Source organism: Poromitra crassiceps (genome assembly GCF_964638095.1).
Source record: "Poromitra crassiceps genome assembly, chromosome: 3".
NCBI classification, from domain to species: Eukaryota; Metazoa; Chordata; class Actinopteri; order Beryciformes; family Melamphaidae; genus Poromitra; species Poromitra crassiceps.
The window spans coordinates 44412845-44434771 of record NC_139625.1 but is presented as its reverse complement, the minus strand read 5'-3'; the positions used below and the strand labels follow the sequence as shown (position 1 = coordinate 44434771).

General features: G+C 42.8%; 1 protein-coding gene across 1 annotated transcript in view; it reads right to left on the bottom strand.

Annotated features, from left to right (window-relative positions):
- Nucleotides 1–21927, bottom strand: part of sptbn5 (spectrin, beta, non-erythrocytic 5) — a gene marked incomplete at both ends in the record, with an annotated part of 320085 nt that overhangs the window by 112470 nt on the left and 185688 nt on the right. The window contains 5 exons of the mRNA XM_083633035.1: nucleotides 6301–6422; nucleotides 6538–6651; nucleotides 6812–6926; nucleotides 17127–17248; nucleotides 17925–18014. Of these exons, the coding sequence (XP_083489161.1) occupies nucleotides 6301–6422; nucleotides 6538–6651; nucleotides 6812–6926; nucleotides 17127–17248; nucleotides 17925–18014 (563 nt within the window). The remainder of the gene's footprint in view (nucleotides 1–6300; nucleotides 6423–6537; nucleotides 6652–6811; nucleotides 6927–17126; nucleotides 17249–17924; nucleotides 18015–21927) is intronic.

The following is a 21927-nucleotide window of genomic DNA, read 5'->3' as shown; positions in this document are numbered from 1 at the left end:
GTTCGGTGGCTTCAATATTTATATAAGAGATGTAAAAGGGTTAGATCAACGTCCCACCGTCAAAAAAAAACTTTTTTTTTTTTTGACGTATCAACACGTCATTGGCAGTCAACCGTTGGATTTTTTTTTACGTATCAACACGTCATTGGCAGTGAACGTGTTAAGTTCTGGGGAGATGGCAGCACATCATAAGTAGCCCCTATAATAAATCTAATTCTGCTGGCCTCCATGCTCCACAACTCTCTCCACTTCAACTTTCTCTTCTCGACACTCTCCCAGTTCACGCACTGTCCTTGCTTTGCCTGCGACACTGCCTTAGTACATCTTACTGCCTCCTCTTGCCTATGTACTTCTTCAACTACCATCTTCCACTTTTCTATTACTGATTCCTTGTTCCACACAGGTTTCCCTATGCACAACCCTAAGCCTCCACGCCCGTGCTGCACCTGGTCTATGATATCCCTGTGTCTAAGAGCTAACTGTGCTTGCTGTACTGCCTCCTTTGGGTTCCACTTCCTCCCTGTTTTAACTGTGGGCGCTACACTCCTAACCACTGGATCCTTTGACTGAGTCAGATTCATTTCCAGTCTAACCTTAGCACACTTGAACTCCTCTGTCAGGCTAGATAATGGCAATTCCAATATGCCTTTCCCATATAAGGCTGCACTGCTTAGGCAGCGTGGGACTCCGAGCCATTTTCTAATGAATGAGTTAATCATCCTTTCTAGCTTTTCTACCTTTGAAAGGGGAACCTCATACACTGTCAGTGGCCACATCAACCGAGGCAACAATCCAAACTGCAAACACCACAACTTTAACTTTCCTGGGAGCCCTGACTTGTCTATACTTGAATACCTTGAATCATTTCCTGCCTCACCTCCTCAAACTGTCCCTTATCACTGAGATTTGCATCATACCATCTTCCCAAACTCTTGACTCGTTTCTCTAACACTGTAGGCACCACCTCATCATTTATAACAAACTTCTTACCTACTACCCTCCCTTTAATGATTGAAATACTCCTGGACTTAATTGGCTTCACTTTCACTCTAGCCCACTGCAGATTACTATTTAACTTATCCAACAGTCTGCTAGTACAGGGATACTCAACTTGCTCTGCCCGGGGGCCACTTTCGTGAAATGATAGAAGGCCAGGGGCCAGTTAATAACCAATCAATATACATTTTTCTGTAGCGGATTGTAGGTTTTTGGGGTGTCAGCCGGAGTTTAGTCTGACAATGTTGTGCACACCGGATAGTTAGTTAGGTTAAGTACATACATAAGTGCCTGGGTAGCGAGCAGACGGCGGTATTTGACAATTTAGCAGCTAAATAATAGATTATTGAAAGATATTCCATATTCCAGACTGAAATGCTATAATGCTATAACAGAAGTGGAGTATTGGCCAGAATGACATGAACATTTGGACACTTAGGCCATGTTCACATTACAGGCAAATCTGATTTACTGATAAAGTCATTAATCATCATTATCTTGATTGGTTTCCCAAATCTGATTTGGGGGGTGTCCGCACTGCCACAAATCTGATTCTCAAGTCGGATCTGTGTGGCCAGACCTAAACAGCCTATCTGCATGGGTTGCTATGGTAATGACGTGGGCGTCAGTAAATACGTACGTGGGTGACGTGGTTTTCCTGCGCAGAGGCATTTGATAACGAGTTGCGAGTGACGTTCAAATCAGATTTGGTGGATCTGCGCGTCCGCACTCAAGTCACATCAGTCGAAAGCAGATTGGAAACTACCTCCATGTGTGGTTTGGGACAAGTGACACAAATCAGACTTGGAGCGTCCAGACTCATAACACCAATCTGGATAAAGTAATTAATAGGTCACTAAAGTTCACAAATCAGATTTGGCCTCCTAGTCTGAACATGGCCTTATTCAGCGGGTATCTTGCATGTTGCGTTCAGGTGCACTGTAAAAAAAAAAAAAAAAAAAAATTCCATCGCGGGCCACACAGGGGGCGCGCGGGCCGCCAGTTGAGTATCACTGTGCTAGTACATGGAGCAGTTGACGTCATAGTCGTCATATCATCCATGTATGCCCTAATTGGAGGGAGCCGCAGCCCTCCCTGCAGCCTTTCTCCACCCACTACCCATTTTGAAGCCCTAATAATGATCTCCGTTGCCATGGTAAAAGCTAATGGGGAAATTGTACACCCTGCCATAATGCCTATCTCCAGCTGCTGCCAAGCTGTAGTGTACTCTGCTGTGGTAAAGCAGAGTTGAATATCTAAGAAGTAGGCTTTAACTAAGCTCTTTATACTACCTGGCACTCTAAAGAAATCAAAAGCCTCCCATAACAGACTATGCGGCACTGACCCGAAAGCATTAGCCAGGTCCAAGAATACTACATGCAGGTCTCTCTTCTCACGCCTATCTGACTTGATTTGGTGGCAGATCATGCTGGTGTACTCTAAGCACCTGGAGAAGCCGGGAATTCCAGCCTTTTGCACCGAAGTATCTATTAGCCTATTCTTTTCTAGGTAACTAGACAGCCTCTGCCACAACACTAAAGAAAACCTTCCCTTCAACATTAAGTAGACTGATAGGTCTAAACTGACTTATCTCTAATGAGTCCCTTTCTTTAGGAATGAAGATTCCCCGTGCTCTGCGCCACGCCTTAGGAATAGGGATGGGTACCGTTCACATTTGAACCGATACCGGTACGATACCGGTACCTAAGGTTAGGGCACCATCCCATAAGCGCTGGGTAGAAGAAGTAATGTCCCATCTCAAACTAGAACAGCTTAAACACACTGCCCGAGGCTCCACCCAGAAATACCTTAAGATCTGGCAACCGTTTCTGTCCTACTTCGAGACGGAGTTCCCACAGGTTATAGAAGAGTAGCTGCTCCCCCCCCCCCCCCCCATCCTATCCTACATTTTGTTTTGTTTTGTTTTGTTTATTCGTCAATTGTACCTTGTGTATGTATTTGTGTTCTTGTCCTGACTGGTTTAATTTAATTTAATTTAATTTAATTTAATTGTATTGATTTTGATTTATTGAGTAGTGTTGGTATTGTTGTGGGTTTGTTTTGTTTTGTCCTGTTCTGTCTGTGTTAATTTGGAGAACGGAGTGCTTTGAAAAACCAATAAAAACATTTGAATAATAACGATACCGGTACCTGGAATTCGGTACGGTACCCAAAACGGTACCATTTTCGGTACTTTACACGCTCTAATAACAAAAAAAATTGCAGTTGTAAAAAAAAAAATCCAAACTTCTCAGAGAGAGCCGTCGGTATTCACTAAAGCCTTCATATCTCAGGCTCTGTAGCACATAGAAACATAAAATAAAAAGCATTTGAGAGCTTAACCCTTTGGCTTTTCGTATTATATTTGCCAGAAGGAGCTGATGCACACCTTCAATCTCTTAAAGGCAGGTGCGTCGGAGATGCAGTACATATGAGAGAAATAAAGAGGAGTCCCGCACACTGTCAATTACTTGCAAAAAAAAAACTTTAAACTTTAATTAACGACGTTTCGGTCTATCGACCTTCATCAGGTTAAAATTTCATTTTAATTGACAGTGTGCGGGACTCCTCTTTATTTCTTTCGTATTATATTTGCCCTAATGTTCATTAAAAAAATGTTTTATCTTTAACCCCAAAAAATAAAAAATAAAAATATTCTAATGCATTTTAAGAAATGTTAATAAAGATTATGGCAAATGTAACCCTTCCAAATAAAAAGCCACGGGTTTAAGCTCTCAAATGCTTTTTACTTCATGTTGATAGCTACTATACAGGCTGAGGAAATACGTTCTGTTGAACCCTTGACAATTACTGCAGCAAGAGTAACGTTAGCATTTAACGTTTAACGTAGTAACGTTTTCGTTGTGGAGACAGTGAAAAGCCCCGTTATCTAACAACCACAACGGCAGTGAAACAACTTATCCAGCTAACGCTAGCTAATTAAATAACGTTATCTGATCGGAGAGAGTGAGGAGGAACGACGGAGAAAGTTGGAATCGACGGCTGAGGGCTCGAGCGACCTAGCAGTAGCAGGCTAGCTGCGTGTGCTAGCTGCTAGGAGCACCACGTGCGATGGTGCGCGGCGGAGAATGGCAGTCGGTGAACGGGAGGAAAGAGGATCTGACGACTAGGGATGGGTACCGTTCACATTTGAACCGATACCGGTACGATACCGGTACCTGGAATTCGGTACGGTACCCAAAACGGTACCATTTTCGGTACTTTACACGCTCTAATAACAAAAAAAATTACAGTTGTAAAAAAAAAAAATCCAAACTTCTCAGAGAGAGCCGTCTGTATTCACTAAAGCCTTCATATCTCAGGCTCTGTAGCACATAGAAACATAAAATAAAAACCATTTGAGAGCTTAACCCTTTGGCTTTTCGTATTATATTTGCCCTAATGTTCATTAAAAAAATGTTTTATCTTTAACCCCAAAAAATAAAAATATTCTAATGCATTTTAAGAAATGTTAATAAAGATTATGGCAAATGTAACCCTTCCAAATAAAAAGCCACGGGTTTAAGCTCTCAAATGCTTTTTATTTCATGTTGATAGCTACTATACAGGCTGAGGAAATACGTTCTGATGAACCCTTGACAATTACTGCAGCAAGAGTAACGTTAGCGTTTAACGTTTAACGTAGTAACGTTTGCAGTCGTTGTGGAGACAGTGAAAAGCCCCGTTATCTAACAACCACAACGGCAGTGAAACAACTTATCCAGCTAACGCTAGCTAATTAAATAACGTTATCTGATGTTGTAGAAGTCGATGCCTCTCTCAACGTTACAGCTGAGGAGGTGCTGCTAACGTTAGCATGCGGTGCGGTAGGCTATCTGCTTCATTCACCCTCAGCCTATCTGACGTTACAGTCTCTTCAGCATTTAGCTAAATATATTTAAGCAATATATCACGAGAGCAAGTGTGTTGTGGTGAATATATCCCGCTGATAATATGCTGATGATATTCAGCGGAATATATCCCGCTGAATTATCAGCGGGATATATTCCACAACACCACGCAGCTCGAGTGCTGTATTGCTTTTATAAAACGGTTTCCAAGTATAATAATATAATAATAATAATACTATAAGTCCGACTGGCATTTTATTCTGATAGAGTCAGTTGAAACACTACTGTAAGGCGGGACCTCTAGCAAGAAGATAGACGTGCGGGTGATTTGATTGGATCGTTCTGGAGACTGAAGTCGACATTGGCCAATCCTGGCGCTTGCTGAGAGGTTTTGCATAGCCCCACACCAGAGCCGTATGCCGACACCAAGTAACGTTACGTCTTATTTAGAAATGCGGGGTTAAGAGTGAGGGCGCGCGAGAGAGGGGTTAAGACATTAGCCCGCGTCTATTCTTGTACAAAACATCATTTTCTGCGAAGTATTAGTAAAGTTATAAGCGAAGATCGATTCACAAGGATCTGAAAGTTGTCTCCGCCATTTTGTTTTTGAGGTAACCAAAGCCTAAGAGAGTTGCGCCATCATGCGTCTGGCTGCAAGCGAGTAGCTTTTTGTTTTGACACTACTGTAAGGCGGGACCTCTAGCAAGAAGATAGACGTGCGGGTGATTTGATTGGATCGTTCTGGAGACTGAAGTTGACATTGGCCAATCCTGGCGCTTGCTGAGAAGCTGAGAGCTTTCTGGAAAGCCCAACATGGAGCTCGAGCCTTTTAGTAAGAGAGTTGCCATGGCAACCAATAACCCATGGCCATGGGTTATTGAACTCGGTTACTGGAATTATACAATGGCTGTGAACCAATCAGATTGCTTGATTTGAGAGAGCCGTTTTATAACTTGTGTTTGACCATGCTTCCTCAAGTTTGAGGTGTTTCCCTGGCCAGCTTTGCAATTCACATCACAAATGTTGCAAGCCAGTTTTGTCTGAGTCTATCTTGGTAAAGTGTAGCCACATTTTCGGGTGGTCCTGTTTGTTGATGTTGGTGTGTGACGTACTGACGTAACGTGCTCTCGCGTGTTGCCTTAAGGTTCCGTCGGAATTTCTATTTTACCCACTCTCTTTCTATTACTCAGAATCGTTCAAGTACCGAAATTAGGTACCGTTCGTTTTTATGTGAACTGGTACGGGGCAGTACCGACGTATTTCGGTCGGTGCCTGTAAAAGTACCGAGTTCGGTACCCATCCCTACTTAGGAATAACCTACTTCTTCCAGACTACCTTCATCAGCTTCCATAGAAACTGCAACACATCTGGAGCACTCTTATACAACGGCGCTCTTTTAGTGCGTTCATGTAGAACACTGACCACTAATAACAATCATTGTCATCATCATCACCTGAGTTTAACCTCCTTGTCCAGAGTCTTGAGGGCGGTCTGGAGCTCCTTCTGTTTTTTCCTCAGCTTGTCTGCCATGACGGATCGGGCCTTCAGGTGATCTGAGACCTGCTTTTCCAGGGCCTGTGGGGATGGAGGGGTGCATTTAGATTCTTTTTTGTTGTTGTTTGTTTTGTTTTTGTCTATTCACACAAAGAAAATAACAAGAAAGGCAGCAAATCCTCAGATCCCGTCTCACCTTTGACCTCTCCTGGATCACCCCGGCCTCTCTCTCCGTCTCCTCGTGACGTCGGATCAGGTTCTCCACGCTCTCCACGTCAAAGCCACAGTCCTGACCCTGCAGGAGCAGCATCTACAGAGAGAGGCGGGAATATGTTAAAATAAAACAGGGAGAGTAGTTTCATGAAATGAAACAAGTAATACAGTAATATATTAACAAGTAATTTAAAAGATGATATGTGTTCGACTAGTTTAAGTTTAGTAAAGTTTGAAGCTAGTAGCATGTTACAAACCTTCTCATTGGCTCTGTCCCGGACTTCCTCCAGCTCTCTGATGAGGGCATGGACCACTAGCGCCCCCTCCAGCCTCTTCTTATAATTGCATAGATCTCCATGGAACTTACTCCACCTGGAGGAGAGGAGCGACCCTTGGCGTCACTTTCTTTTTCAAAATTTTATTTTCATTTTTCTATAGAACACAAACAAAACAAAACAGACAGGCTCAGACAAAAGAAAAGAAAAGAAAAACAAACATACAACATAATGAACATTCAACATTACAGTGGTGCTACCAGCCACGTAAGGTGCTGATGTACTTGAGATCTCACGCAAGGGGTCTATAGGAAACCAGTCGGGCGAGTCACCCGTCGCCACTAACCTCATCGAGGTAGGCTAAAAACGGGTCCCATATATTTCGAGTTTATTTTCGAGTGAGTTGGTTCTCAGGAACCTGAGTCTCTCCATCCGTATAACAGAGATCATGTCATCAACCACAATTGGAAAGAGGGTGAAGAGGGGGACTTCCATTCCTTAAGAATTAGTTTTTTGGCAACAGTTGTCCCCAGTGTCAGAGATTGTTGCACAGCTGTAGTGAAGTCCAGAGAGGACTCCGAGCAGCTAAAGATGGCGAGTTCTGCCTCTGGCTGAAGGGTTATTTCATAGGCCTTAGTTAGAGTACCAGTCAAATATTTTGGCCCAGAATCCTGCCAGTGAAGGGCAGAACCAGAAGGCATGAGACAGAGTGCCCTCCGATACCTGACATCTAGCACATAGTGGAGAGACAGAGGGGTAGATCCTGTGCAACTTTTGCTTCGAATAGTGAAGACGATGTGTGACTTTAAATTGGATCAGCTGGTGTCTACTATTAACTGAGCAGAGCTGCACCACAGACAAACTCCTATTCCATACAATATCAGATAACTCAATGCCAAGTTCCCCCTGCCATGCTTCTCTAATCCTCTCAGTAGAGGCCATGATGCAGTTTTCAAACAAACATACAAACCTAGAAATTAGATGCTTGGAATGAGGAGGGCTCAGCAAAACATCGAAGAAAGCATGTTCATCTGGGAGTGTTTCAAAGGTATTGATCTTGGATCGAACATGATCCCTGATTTGCAAGTATCTGAGCCAGTGTGTGCCAGGCAATTCAAACTTCCTTTTCAGCTGATCAAAGGATGCAAATTGGCTATCTATATATAGGTATTTGATGGAAACTAGCCTCTTCTCACTCCAAACATGGAAGGTTCTGTCTAACCGTGTAGGCAAAAAAGAGTAATCAAGACAAATCAGTGTATGGACAGAAAAATCTGGTAGACTCAAAACACTCACACAATTCTGACTGAATCTTTTACAAAAAAACTTGAATTTTGTGAGGTCCGAGGTCTCTCTAGCTTAGAAAATAACATGGCTGGCAAAGAGCAGTTGGCAATAGAGCTGGCCTCCATCTTCAGATTGAGATTCACAGACCCCGCTAGAGGAGACCTGAACAGCCCGGAGGCGTACAAACAGCCTCACGTGTATTTATGTATCATATAATGAGAATATGGAGCGCGGTGTGACTGAAAAAGTGTTATTTACAGAGCGCATCATGGAGCTTGCCCTGTATGCTCCAATTATAGGCTGTTTGAGGAGTGTACTCAGTGCGACAGATCTTCTGTGGGGATCCGAATGAAACCAAAGGTATTTGGGTGAGTAAAACATAATATTTTAAGCTGGAAATGAGGACCGTGGTGTAAAAAACCGAAATTCTCCTTTAAGCCCCTTAGGGATGAGGGTATCAAGGGAGTGGATCCAGTATACTGGATATAGGCCTCTCTTTGAAGAAGGATCTTGTCTCTATTCCCTCCTCGCCGTGGCATATTTACTGTTGAAATGCCCATGTAATGAAGATCACTCAAACTGTGGTTCAAACTATTAAAATGTCTCGCAACTGATGATTTCTCATCATGATTGCGTATACAGCATTTGTGTTCACAGATTCTGGTTTTTAACTCGCGTTGGGTTTTGCCTACATAGTATAAATTACATGGGCATTTCAACAGGTAAACAACATATCTAGTGTTACATGTGATTCTGCCTCTGACCTTAATGTTCACACCAGAACTTGGATGCGTGAAATGATTACCTTTGAGCATGGTATAACAATGTATACAATTATGGCAAGGAAAATTGCCAGAAGGAATAGGACGAGAAAGAAAGTGAGTGGGTCTCTTGGGCAGGTCTGACTTTACTAAAAAATATCTTAAATTGGAGGACCTCTTATAAAAAATATCTGGGTGAAGTTTGAAAAGCATTAGAGATGTGAAAGTCACTTTCCAGTATGTGCCAATATCTACTCACTACTTCTTTGACTGACTTAGATATAGGACTATAGGTGGATACAAATAAGCCCTGAGAAGAGGTGTCTCTGGAACTAGATTTAAGTCAATCAGACCGCTGCACTTGTCGTACTCTGTTAAGATGGTTCTCCAGTAAATCATCCCCATATCCCCTCTCCTTAAAATGAATGCAAAGGTTTTTAGCATATAGCTCAAAATAATCATCAAATCAAATTGAATCACAAATACGTTTAATCCTCAATAATTGACTATATGGTAGACTTCTCTTTAATGCTGGTGAATGAAAACTGTTGAATTGGTAAAAAAGTATTTCTGTCGGTTTCCTTTCTGTAAACCTCAGTATGTACAGAGGACCCATGTTTCTTCACCAAAACATCCAAGAAAGAAATCTGTTCCAAATCATAACATAATGTAAACTTAATAGATTCCTTTCTAGAGTTCAAAAAAGCATGAAATTGTTTTAGTTCTTCAGCATTACCACTCCAAATAAAAAATAGATCGTCTATGTATCTCCAATAACTTTTAATAAACTTAGAATAGGGATTATCATTATAAATAAAATCTAGCTCAAATTTCCCCATAAACAAATTTGCATAATTTGGAGCCACCGGTGAGCCCATAGCTGAGCCCCGATGTTGAAGGTAGTATTGATCTTGAAACTTAAAATAATTCTTAGTGTAGGGAAGTTTATGTGCTTGCCTTGGGTGAAGTGTGAAGTGTGCTGGATCTTAGGTAAGGGCTCACGGGCAGTGATCGGTTAGAACCACAGAGATGTCTTTCAGGCGAATTTATTGAAATATCAGGCAGAAGCAGTATACAGAGTGGCATACAGATTGCAGAAAGGGGAACATAGGACCATACATATAACAGAACAACACCTTTTATACCCCCCCACATTCGAGGTATGACATCGTTGGTGATGTCACAACGTCCGGGGAGGTATGACATCATCGGTGACCTCATAAAGTCACGTCTGCCATCACAGTCAGCCTAGACCGTCTGACCTCACAGGGGAAACTCTGACATCACCGATGACCTCACGAGGTGAACTCTGAGATCATCATCGATGATGTCATGGCGGTGTCATCATCATTACGTCGTTGGCGCCTTGGTTCGTGGGCGTCAATTGCCCCAAGAACAGGCCTGATGGTGGGCCATTACGGAGCATTTTCTACACTTAGTCAAAACTTCATTTGTTAAAGATAACAGAAACTCAGAGGATGGATGTGATTCAGTTATTTGATTAAAAAAATAATGCATGGCTTCCAAGCCATCTTTATGGGGTATGCTGGGATATAAACTAGCAATCCTAGTATCCATAGTACAAAGAAAATCATTAGGGTCCACACGACACTCTTTCAACTTAATCAGAAACTCTGTAGTGTCTTTGAGGGCAATGCATAGACCTGGGCCCCGTTCCAATACCCATACTTCCATACTATTTAGTAGGCAAAAAAAGAATTAGTATGTCCCAATACATAGTATGTCAGATGCAGTATGCCAAGAGTACCAGGATGTTGTACTACATCAGCTCCTATTTCGGAGTATGCATCGATGCATGCTGCTTCAGCCAAACTTCCCCACAATCCTTTGCGCAGCAGGAAGTTACATCTTCTTCTTCTTCTTCTTCTAATGTTTTATGGCAGTTGGCAAACAACTTTTTGTGCATTACCGCTACCTACTGGAGTTACGTCGCACTGACTGAGCTGCGTGTTCATGAATGAGATAATTAACTTTAAGAAAGCCTTGAAATATGTTAAAACCAAACAAGCATGGAGTGTGTACCAAAACATGCATATCTTGATTCCTGTTTAGAACTCTGACTTAATGTTTTTGCTTTATTTATTTTATTTTGTTTATTTGATTGTCTGTTCCAATTTTGTAAATGTTTAGTCTGAATTTTTTGTATAATGTACTGTTTGTTACTGCCAGACTTTGTTTATTGACGTCGGCGGAAGTGAGCAAGAGGTCGGAGTTCAGGAAGCTCACGTGACGACAGATGTAGTGTGTCCCAATAGTATGCATTTTGCATGCATGCTGCACACTACAATCCATACTATGTGAGGGCAGCGGCAGTACATACTACAAGAAAGAAGTACAAGTATGGGTATTGGAACGCAGCCCAAGTCTTTGATGTGAGAGTCAACATAGTGAGAGAGCGGCTCTGTAAGGGAAACGATTCCTGATATAATTGGGCGGCCAGGAGGATGTAATAAGTCCTTGTGGATTTTAGGGAGTGTGTACATCACTGCTCTTATCGGATTGTCTTGGACCAAATATTTATATTCATTTTCACAAATTTGTCTATCTCTTAAGGCTCGTTTCAAGACCGTTTTAATTTCATCACCAAATTTTACAGTGGGGTCAGTTTGTAGAGGAATATATACATCTTTGTCCCTTAATTGTCTTTCAATCTCATTAATGTAAGCACATTTATCCTGGACCACGATTGCTCCGCCTTTATCCGCATGTCTTATAACAATGTTCTCATTGTTCTCTTCTTCTCATCTTCTCATCTGCTCAGACAGAGCTTTCCTCTCAGACTCTAGAAGATTAGAAGGAAAATGTTTTTGTTGACTCTGGGCACACAAGTCCATGACATCTCTTTCCACTAGCCGGTCAGAAAGTTTCCACCGATGGATTGTTTATCTGTGGTGTAAATGTACTCTTTGGTTTGAATACTTTTTTACCAGTGGCGATAGGTTGAGATAGATTCATACTGTGATAAGACACAGGGTTTCTGACAGTATCCTTCATATAGAAAGCTTTCAGTCTTATGGTACGAAAAAACTTAAATAATTCCACTCTAGTAGTGAATGAATCTACTTTCTTAGAGGGAACGAATGAAAGACCTTGTGATAACAAGCTGCATTGATCATTACTTAACTCTTGGCTGGAGATGTTAATCACATTTGATTCTACAGGGGAATCCCTTGGGCGGGGCCGCCTCTTCCCCCTCCTCGTCTTTTGCCTCTTCCTCCCCTTTCTATTGGAGGTGGCGCTGCCATGGCGAAGGTTCTTCCTGAGCGTAAAAAACGCTGATTGGAGGACTCCGTGTTGGTGCTCAAGGCTTCAGATGACGCGCTTGTGGAGGCGTGCCGTAGTGAATCTACCGCTTCGGGGTCTCCTCCTCGTTCCTCCAGACAGCCACGGATACACTCTGTCATCTCTGTAATCCAGAGCGTCGCGACGATATTTCGTCATCATCTGTTGTTCCAGTTCACGTTTATATGTTTCAATCTTTTTGTCACAGTCTTGCACAATGCGCTGTAATTCATCACTTGAAAGTTTCTGTGACATTTCTTGACGTAGAGTGGCCATCTCGGCACAGGTTTTTTCCAGCTTCTCGTTCTCATTCTCTATCACCAACAACATTAAGTCCAGTGAACATTTATTTAATATTTCACACCACTTTTTGCAAAAGTCTGTATTCTCTCTTCCCAGAGTGGGTTCTTTGTTAATTCGTAGGCCCCGCGGGATTCTACTGTTGCGCCAATATTGTGATAACACTGTACCATGAAGTAGGGACCTCGTTTCCTTCTTCTGAAGCTGGTTATTTCTTCCAATGTAAAATAGGCCCAATCCCAATTCTTTTCTTAACCCTCAATCTTAACCCTCAAGCTCAACCCTCAATCTTAGTAGCCCTCAAAACTAAGTGTTAAGGGCTATCTTGCGACTTTAAAATGGGACAGCCCTTAAAGGCAGATACGTCTTCAGACTGTGGGGGGCAGCAATATGCCAAAGCTCCGTCCAGTCTGTCAATTCAAAATAAGAGGAAAAAAGCATCCCTACAAATATTTCCTTGATTATATAGATGTAGAAATTACGATAACCATTGTATTATCTTAGTTTAAATGTCATTTTATGGATTTCCGTTTTGGAGCCTAACACATTTGTTGTTGCTAACTATCGATAGTCAGTAGCCGTGCTGGTGCGGTCAAGCCATATTATTATTATTATATTATATTATAACATTGCTAACGTTGCAACGTAGTCGAGTTAACACGGTCACCAGTTAAACCGAAACATGTTATCGGCACTGCTGGATGTTGTAACTACTGACTACCGTGTTCATGTGATAATAGTTTGCAGTTATCTCCCATGCTTTTTATCTAATGATCTATCGTTAGATAAACAGCCTGGGAGATAACGCTAGCCCGGTCATCTTACGAAAATGTCCGTGCAAACATTACACGTAGGTTGATCTTGATAAAAACAACTCAACAATGACATTACCACCGGGAATTATGGCATTTCGTAACAACGTTAACAATGTTATAATATAATATAATAATAATAATATGGCTTGACCGCACCAGCACGGCTACTGACTATCGATAGTTAGCAACAACAATTGTTGTTAGGATTCCAAAACGGAAATCCATAAAATAGCATTAAACTAAGCTAATACAATGTCTGAATACAATCTGAATGGATCTAGCTGATGACACGCAAGGGATTCTGGGATCGCACTCACTGCCAAGGGTGGTCCTGGAAAATCTCAAAAGTAAGGGACATACAGCCCTTAAACTTCACCCTTAACTCAACACACTGAGAATCGGGACAGCACTAGCACTTCGCGGGAGTGCGCATTTTTGAGACTGAGGGTTAAGATTGAGAGTTAAGATAGGAATTGGGATTGGGCCTAAGTCCTCTCTGGCAGCGTCACTAAGGGGCACTTTACACGAGGACGGTTTCCTATGGTGACGGGGAATTATTTTATCGTTAGCGCCTCCCTTTTAGACGGCGACGGCGAATTTGGGCTTAGGAAACGACACATTTTGAAACAACCTTCCAGAGTGAAATTCTTGATGACGCTTCCCGCTGAGGGCTCCATGTAATCGCTTGAAGACGGCTCATTTCAGGAACTCTGACGTGCCTGCACACGCGACAAACGCGATTATGCCATAGCCGTGCGCGAGTTGGCAACCATTTTCAAAATAAAAGTCAGTATGAATGAAGTTTGGCAACATTCAGAATTAAGCTACACTGCGGCCAACTTCAGTTACATGTTCGTAACGTTACTGCTGCGAGGAGCCGATGGCTGTACCCGGTCGGCATTTAACGTTAGTTACAAAAGCACGTCGACAGTGTTTTCTCACTGCCAGTAGCAGTAGGGTTTGACAGATCACAGTCAGCGCTCCCGGTCCTCGCTGCTCGTTAAAGATTTCCAATAGGCGTTATTCTGATAAACTGGTCACATATATGTTACGTTCTCACCCGACAAACATTAAAACTTTAAAACAGTTTGGGGTTTATTTTAGCTTGAAAACAGCTTTTTGGCAAGTCTAAATGACTGCGGTAGGCGTACTCTACTTCCGTGTTTAAAACCGGAAAAACTATTACGAAATGACGTCATGCAGAAGCGTCCTTGTATGGGCAAAGAATAAGGTGATCACACTGCCACCTAGCGACCTGGCATGTACATTACGACATTTTAAAAATTCAACAGCGCTCATGTAAACAGGGAGAAGGTATGAAGGAAAAGATGTGAAGGAAACGCTATTGTGTCGTTTCTTCCACAAACTGCCCTCGTGTAAAGGGCCCCTCAGTCTGGGTATTTCAAGCGGGTCAAAAAAGTCTTCCAAATCAGATCGGGCGGCCTCACACTTTGATGAATAGAGTTCACTGTAAAACTCCCTAAAACGGTCGTTGATCTCCTTAGGGTTCAGTCAGCAGGGTGCCTGTCTTCGATTTGATGGAAAGGATTGACCTAGAGGCCTGGGCGCCCTTAAGCTGCCGCGCCAAGAGCCTCTCGGGCTTGTCTCCCAGTTCAAATTGCTTTTGTCTCAACTTTAAAAGGAGAGTGTTTACTTGACCACCCAGGATGCAGTTATATTCATACTTAAGCTTCAATATCTTATTATAATATTCAGGGGTCTTTTAAGGTCTGATACGCTGCTTCATGGGCAGGAAGAGCACTTTCAATCTCTAATAGTCGTCTTTCTCTTTCCTTCTTGGCGTTGGACTCGTATGAGATTATATCCACATGAACAACAACTTTTAATGCTTCCCATAACGTGGAGTCTGATACTTCACCATTATCCTTGGCGTCACTTTTAACGGACTGGGTACCCCTTTTCCGTCACTCCCACAACGTCTGAAATCCACGCTGCAGGAGTGTGACAATGACAACAATAGGGCTGTCCCAGCGAGTCGACGTAATCGATGACGTCGACTACGTAATTACGTCGACGCACGCTACGTGCGTCGACACGTCACAAAACAAAAAAGATGGCAGCGATGGCCGGAAAAAGTAGTCATTTCTGCACCGCAGCGAACATAACATTACACCATTTAACGGTGTTATTCGGCCGTTTAACGTTAACGTACATATTTCTGTTTGCTTTCACGGCTAACATGTAGAAAATTGATTAAACTAATGTTACAGACCATTGTTAGTCTGTTGCTGCTCACGTTAATTTACTGCGTGCATCATTTAACAGTGCTATTCGGCTTTTTACATTCTTCTGTTTGGGTTCACGGCCATGTAAGATGAGATCAAAACTAACGTTACAGACCATTGTTACAGTCTGTGACTGTTAGTCTGTAAATCGTTTGTATTATTTATTTCCTTACCCCCACACTGATGCAAACATACATTTGGCTGAGTTAGCTGCACAATGCACATTACTCCAGTGATTAAATAAATCCATGTCCTGTAAAAATACTGATCCTCCTCAGTTTAGGGAAAGGGTTCATACATACAGTGATGAATCATGATGATGATCAATTTAATCTACCGTATGTGTCAGGTGGTCCAGTATTTTCGTGATGAGAGCAGGCAACTGACAAATAGGCAGGCACTATCTATTATATAATAATAAGATTCATATTAATAATAATAATAATTCATATGATCATATCATAATAACAGACATGGAAATTAGACTTAGACTAATTTTAAATATGTCCCTCCCTACAGTATTATATTATTATTTATCTCTCTCTCTTTTCAGGAAGCAAAGCAGTGTGGAAGAGTTTTTCCCCAAACGAGAATGAGATGGTTAAATAAAATACTGAAATTGAGAAGTTTTTGTTTATTTATTTGTTTTGGGTAAATTTATTGTTATATAATAAAAAAATTAAATAGAAAATAATCGCTAGATTAATCGACTAATCGAAAAAATAATCGTTAGTCGAATCGATAAGAAAATAATCGTTTGGGACAGCCCTAGACAACAATGACATCAAACGGTGGCCAGTAAGGGCATTGTGGTCGGGGTAGTCTCGCTGGCCAGCCTCCCCTCCCTTCCGTGAAAGGAGTCTGGTGGCGCTGGTCACCATTATGGAATTGCGATGGGCGGCGCTTAGCCTTGGAAAATAGTTTCCAACAATCCAACTTGCCATTTTCAGCATGTAGCAACAAGCTAGTGTGTAAGTTTCTACCGTTATCTTGCCATCTAGTTAGCGTTGTTGTTTTCCCTGCGGCAGCAGGGGACTATTTACAGCGACACACAGAGCGACACGGAAGCCGCTCTGATTGACATGGTCAGAGCCAATGACAGAGCTTCTTAAGCGGGGAGCGGAAATCCGGCAGCGTCTTCCAAAGGGAGAGCAGCTGTAGAGCAGGGGAGGGCTTATGCCAGCAGCCTGTTTCCGTGCCACCAGACTCCTCTCACGGAAGGAAGGGGAGGCTGGCCAGCGAGACTATGGTCGGGGTGACAGATGGGCGTTTACATTTTCTTTCGCTGTCGACGACCGGGGTTGGATCCCCAGCTTTTTCATTTACATTTCAACCGCAACTTAACGTTTTTCTTATTTAGCCATGACCAAACCATTTTTTTAACCTTTACCAAGTTCTCTAACCTTTACCACATTGTTTTAGTTGCCTAACCATAACTGTAACACAACGTTGGTGGCTACGGTATCGTGGCATCGAAAAAAGGCAAAAAAGGGGTACCCAGTGCGTTAAAAAGTGACGAGCTGGGAGTGAGTGTGGGAGTGTGTGTGTGTGCGTGCGTGCGTGCGTGTGTGCATGTGTGTGTGACCTGTCATTGAGTTGCTGTCTCCTCTGTCTGACAGTGAACAGCTCGTCAGTGCTCTGCCTCTTCTCCAGTCTGGCTGCCAGTCTGTTGATAGCTGTGATGTGGGCATCATCCACCGTCACCTCCTACAGGTCAAATACATCTTCGTCATCATCATCATCATCATTATTGTTGTTACGAGTTAGATCGACAGCTCAAATTGCAATTATACTGATCACATCAAGCGTGGTTCTTAGAGAGCCTGAGATCCCCAAGCCCTTCTAGCTCTGTCACTCAGGCTGGACTATGGATACAGTTGGTCTGTGTGGGAACGCCCACAAAATGTTACTATGGCTGGCGCACGAGACTAGACGGTGGGGTAAAACACCCCATATATCTCAATGGGCTGACTCACCAAAGGTCGGTGCTACAGCTCTACACTACAGGATTGGGCATTCAAAAGCAGGTACCTAGACATCTGTTCGGATGTTACGTTCACTGCGGGGGTTGAATCCCTGATCCTGTCTGCCTTGGCTGGGCTAGCAGATAAATGCTAACTCTGCTGCATTGGAAGAACGGGAGGATTTACCCCACGCTGATCCATTGAACACGCGTCTATGACGAGACACTGACTGAATCTATATGTGTACCCTAAATGTGTCAAGACCAAAGATTTAGACTGCTGTCTAGTCAACTGAGCAAGACACATGGTATTTGATTGACAAGCGTTGGCATTTGTGGGGATTAAACTTTTGACACCTGGTTCCACTACAGTCTCTCTAAACATGAGGCAACCCTACCGACCCCTTCCAGAAGACTCACCCTGGCGCCTCTGAACTCGCTGAGCTTCTTCAACAGCTGAACCCCGTGTTCATAGTCCGTTCCAACATCACCCACATTGACCATCACCTCCTGAAACACAAACACACCGGACACGTTACACAGGGGCCAGGGGCCAGTTACGTAATAAACACACATTAATAATAATAATTTACACTCTGCCATGAACCCGCATAGCATAAATCTGAACCACCAAGCAGAATGCAAACAAATAATCAAAGCAATAAATCAGAGAGACAATGCAGATGTAACGGTATGAAAATTTCAGATCACGATTATCATGACCAAAATGATCACAGTTATCGTATTATTACGGTATTCGCAAAAAATTGCTGAAATGTTCAAAAAGTACTGAGAGACTCACTGAAATCATTTTACAAAGATTTATATTGAAAACTCAGACCCAAAAAGGATTGATAACTGAAATCATTTCTCCAAGGGTGCACGTATGCATCTGGGAGACTGTTGCCAACTTTGGTTGAGTGGACAGGATTTACCATGTTTTTCAAAGCACTGTAATCACGGTACCACAGTTTTAATGATAATGAAAATTTGAAATGGTACGATTATTGTAAGGAATTTTATCACGGTTATCATTAAAACCGGTTATCGTTACATCCCTAAATGCAACACAGGGAAGTTCAATATACCGATACATCAGTGTATAGTAGGTACAATGAAAACCACTCACAAAATAAAGAATGTCCTTTACAGGCAAGTCCAAATAATCAACCAAAGTATGCTGCTTGGCACGTGTTTTCTGCATGGAGTCGGATCTTTCCCTGACACCCATAAATGACGTAAAAATCATTGAAAATAGCTCACCAACAGATACAAAAACATGAGCATATAGGTGTTGAATGTACATAGAAAGAACTGCCGCGATCAGATTTTTGAAACATGCTCCCTGGAGCTCAATGTTGCTCCCCGACCCGCTTCCTCAACTGCAGCCCGAATGCGAGTACTCTGCAACGGCTTAGTCGCGCTGGAATGCCGGGGGGCTTTATGGAGCTCAAGAGCGAGTCACAGTCCCTGGGCTGGCAAATGCCGAATGACACAGCGCATGTGCGAGTATCGTCTCAGACTGGGGAGGGGAACGACATTTTTTTAATCTCAGGTTTGACAGACAACTGAGATCTTATATAAGATTGATTACGTTTTATGAGGAGATATGGTTGTAACATAATGAGCCCTAAGTACCGCCCACTTCAAACCCAGCCTCAGCAAACAGTAAAAACTGTTGGGTTGAAACTAATGTATACAACTTTTTGATGCTTACAATTAGGCACATAAGACCCCAAATTACATAGTTGGAAGGTTTTGGTGCATTTTGCTTGGCAGGGTCTTTAACGTTTATAGCTTTTCTATAGTGCAGGGCCCGTTCCCCCATTCACCACCCCGTGCCCCCCCCCCCCCCCCCCCCCTTCCACACACACACACACACACACACACACACACACACACACACTGCACTCTGTCAGGTCCCCCTAAGTGCACTCCCCAAGTTTGAAGTCGATCTGGCAAATGGTTCTCGAGATACACGAAGGACAGACATACAGAAGTCGATTGGACGGACATGAAGGCTGGAGATACATGAAAACTGTGATCTTATTGGTTGAATTGCACAAAGTTTAACACTGCAATTTCTAGCGATGATCTAGGATGAATGATTCTCGAGATAAACTGCTTTTTTTGTTGCCAGTAGGTGGCACTATGACTATGCCTAAGTCCAAATTGCATGAAATGCGGCACCACACTCCATCGGGGTCCGAGCAGCGCACTGCCCCAAGTTTGAAGTAAATCGGACAAATGTTTCTCAAGATAAACTTATTTTTTGTGTTGCCAGTAGGTGGTGCTATCACAAATTGCACATAATTCGGTACTGCACTACGCCGAGTTCGCCAGCAGCACACTCTCCAACTTTGAAGTCAATCGGAAGAACGGTTCTCAAGATAAACCGCATTTTGTGTTGCCAGTAGGTGGCGCTGTGTCGAATTGCACAAAATTTGGCACTGCTCTGTTTGGTTCCCAGCAGCGCACTCCCCAAGTTTGAAGTTGATCAGACTAATGGCTATCGAGATAAACCGCTTTTTGTGTTGCCAGTAGGTGACGCTATGCCAAATTGCACCAAATTCAGCTCTCTGCACTCTGTTGGGTCCCTCTAAGCCATACATGGGCAACATACGGCTTGGTTTTGGATTTATTTAGCTTCAAGAGTGCATTTTTGTTCTTGTGTGACCCTCAACACAGGCTTTGAGAATCCCGGGCCACTTACTGATACTTATGCTTAAATTAACCAACTGATATTCTGGTTTATTTCAAGAAAAACATTTCGGCAAGTGGAAATTCTAATTTTCTGGTAACTTTAAAATCTAGCAGCCATATTGGCAGGTGGTGAAAAAAGTTAATTTCAAGCCCTGCAGGGAGAGCAGGTGGTGACATACAGTAGGAGTGAGTGAGAAAAGGATCAAATATTGGTGGTTAAGACTGCATCACAACTGTTAATTTAAAATGAGTTATTCCTCTAAACCTGGCTTCAAATGCCCTAAATTTTTCGCGCTGGCGCCGTTCAGCCCTCAGCAAAATCTGGTAGCGAGGAAATTTTTTTGTGGCCCTTTCTATGATCAAAGTTGCCCATCCATGGGTTACGGCATGACAATATTTGTTCGGCCCCCGGCAACAATCTGTGTTTCTCATGTGGCCCCCCATGAAAAATAGTTGCCCACCCCTGCTCTAAGCGCACTCCCCGAGTTTGAAGTCGATCAGACGAACAGTTCTCAAGATAAAATTAAGCGCTTTTTGTCTTGCCAGTAGGTGGCGCTATGCTGAATTGCATGGAATTCAGCTCTCTGCACTCCGTGCGCTCTCCGAGTTTGAAGTCGATCGGACGGACGGTTCTCAAGATAAACCACTTTTTGTGTTGCCAGTAGGTGGCGCTGTGCCGAATTGCATGAAATTCGGCACTGCACTGTGTCGAGTTCCCATCAGCACACACCCCAAATTTGAAGTAAATCAGATGAACGGTTCTTGAAATAAACTGCATTTTTTGTTGCCAGTAGGTGGCACTATGCAGAATTGCATGAAAATAGGGCACTGCACTCCATCAGGTCCCCTCAGTGTACTCCCGAAGTTTGAAGTCGATCTGACCAACGGTTCTCGAGATACGCGAAGGACAGAGAGAGAGAGAAGATTAGAAGAAGTGGGACATTAGAGGGAATACAATCTTGGTCAAGAGGATTTTTGGAAATATGTACAAATAAAGCGTTGTATTCTGGCCATTAGGAAAGACAATTTGGACCCTCAAACTGGGATTCAGGAGCTGTTCCACATAATGTGGGATAAAAAGGGTGGAGCCTCTATGTCCTATGGGCTTATTCAAAGTGCACAATTACCCCCACTGGAAGGTTTGAGATTGTGTTGGGAAAAAGATGTGGGTGAAAACATTGAAGGCGGCAGATGGAGGGAGCTTGTTGCCTCTTGGCATACATGTTCACGTGAAGCGCAATCTCAGCTTATTCAGTATAAATTGCTAAATAGAAGCTATTGGACTCCAGTAAATTAGCCAAACTTAAATTAAGGAACAGTGACACATGCTGGAGATGTGAGAAAGAATGCGGTACTCTTGTACACTTGTTGTATTTTTGTGAAAAGAATGAACACTTATGGGAGGAGGTCATCTCTCTCCTGAATAAATTATTTAAATTACAGACGACTAAATCTCCGGCTATGTGTATACTGGGTCTGTTGCCGGACAATATTGTTGTGAATAAACAGAAGAGGCAATGGGTGCGTCTGGCCACAACAACAGGATGTAGGATTATATTGAGACACTGGAAATCGTGTAGCCCATGTGATTTTAAAGAATGGATTGAGCTCATGACGAGAATGGCCAACTTTGAAAGGATTACATATAGAATAAAGGGCAGAGAGGATGTTTTCCATAGGGTGTGGGGTTCTTTCCTGGCCTTGATCGGGGGGAGTGTCT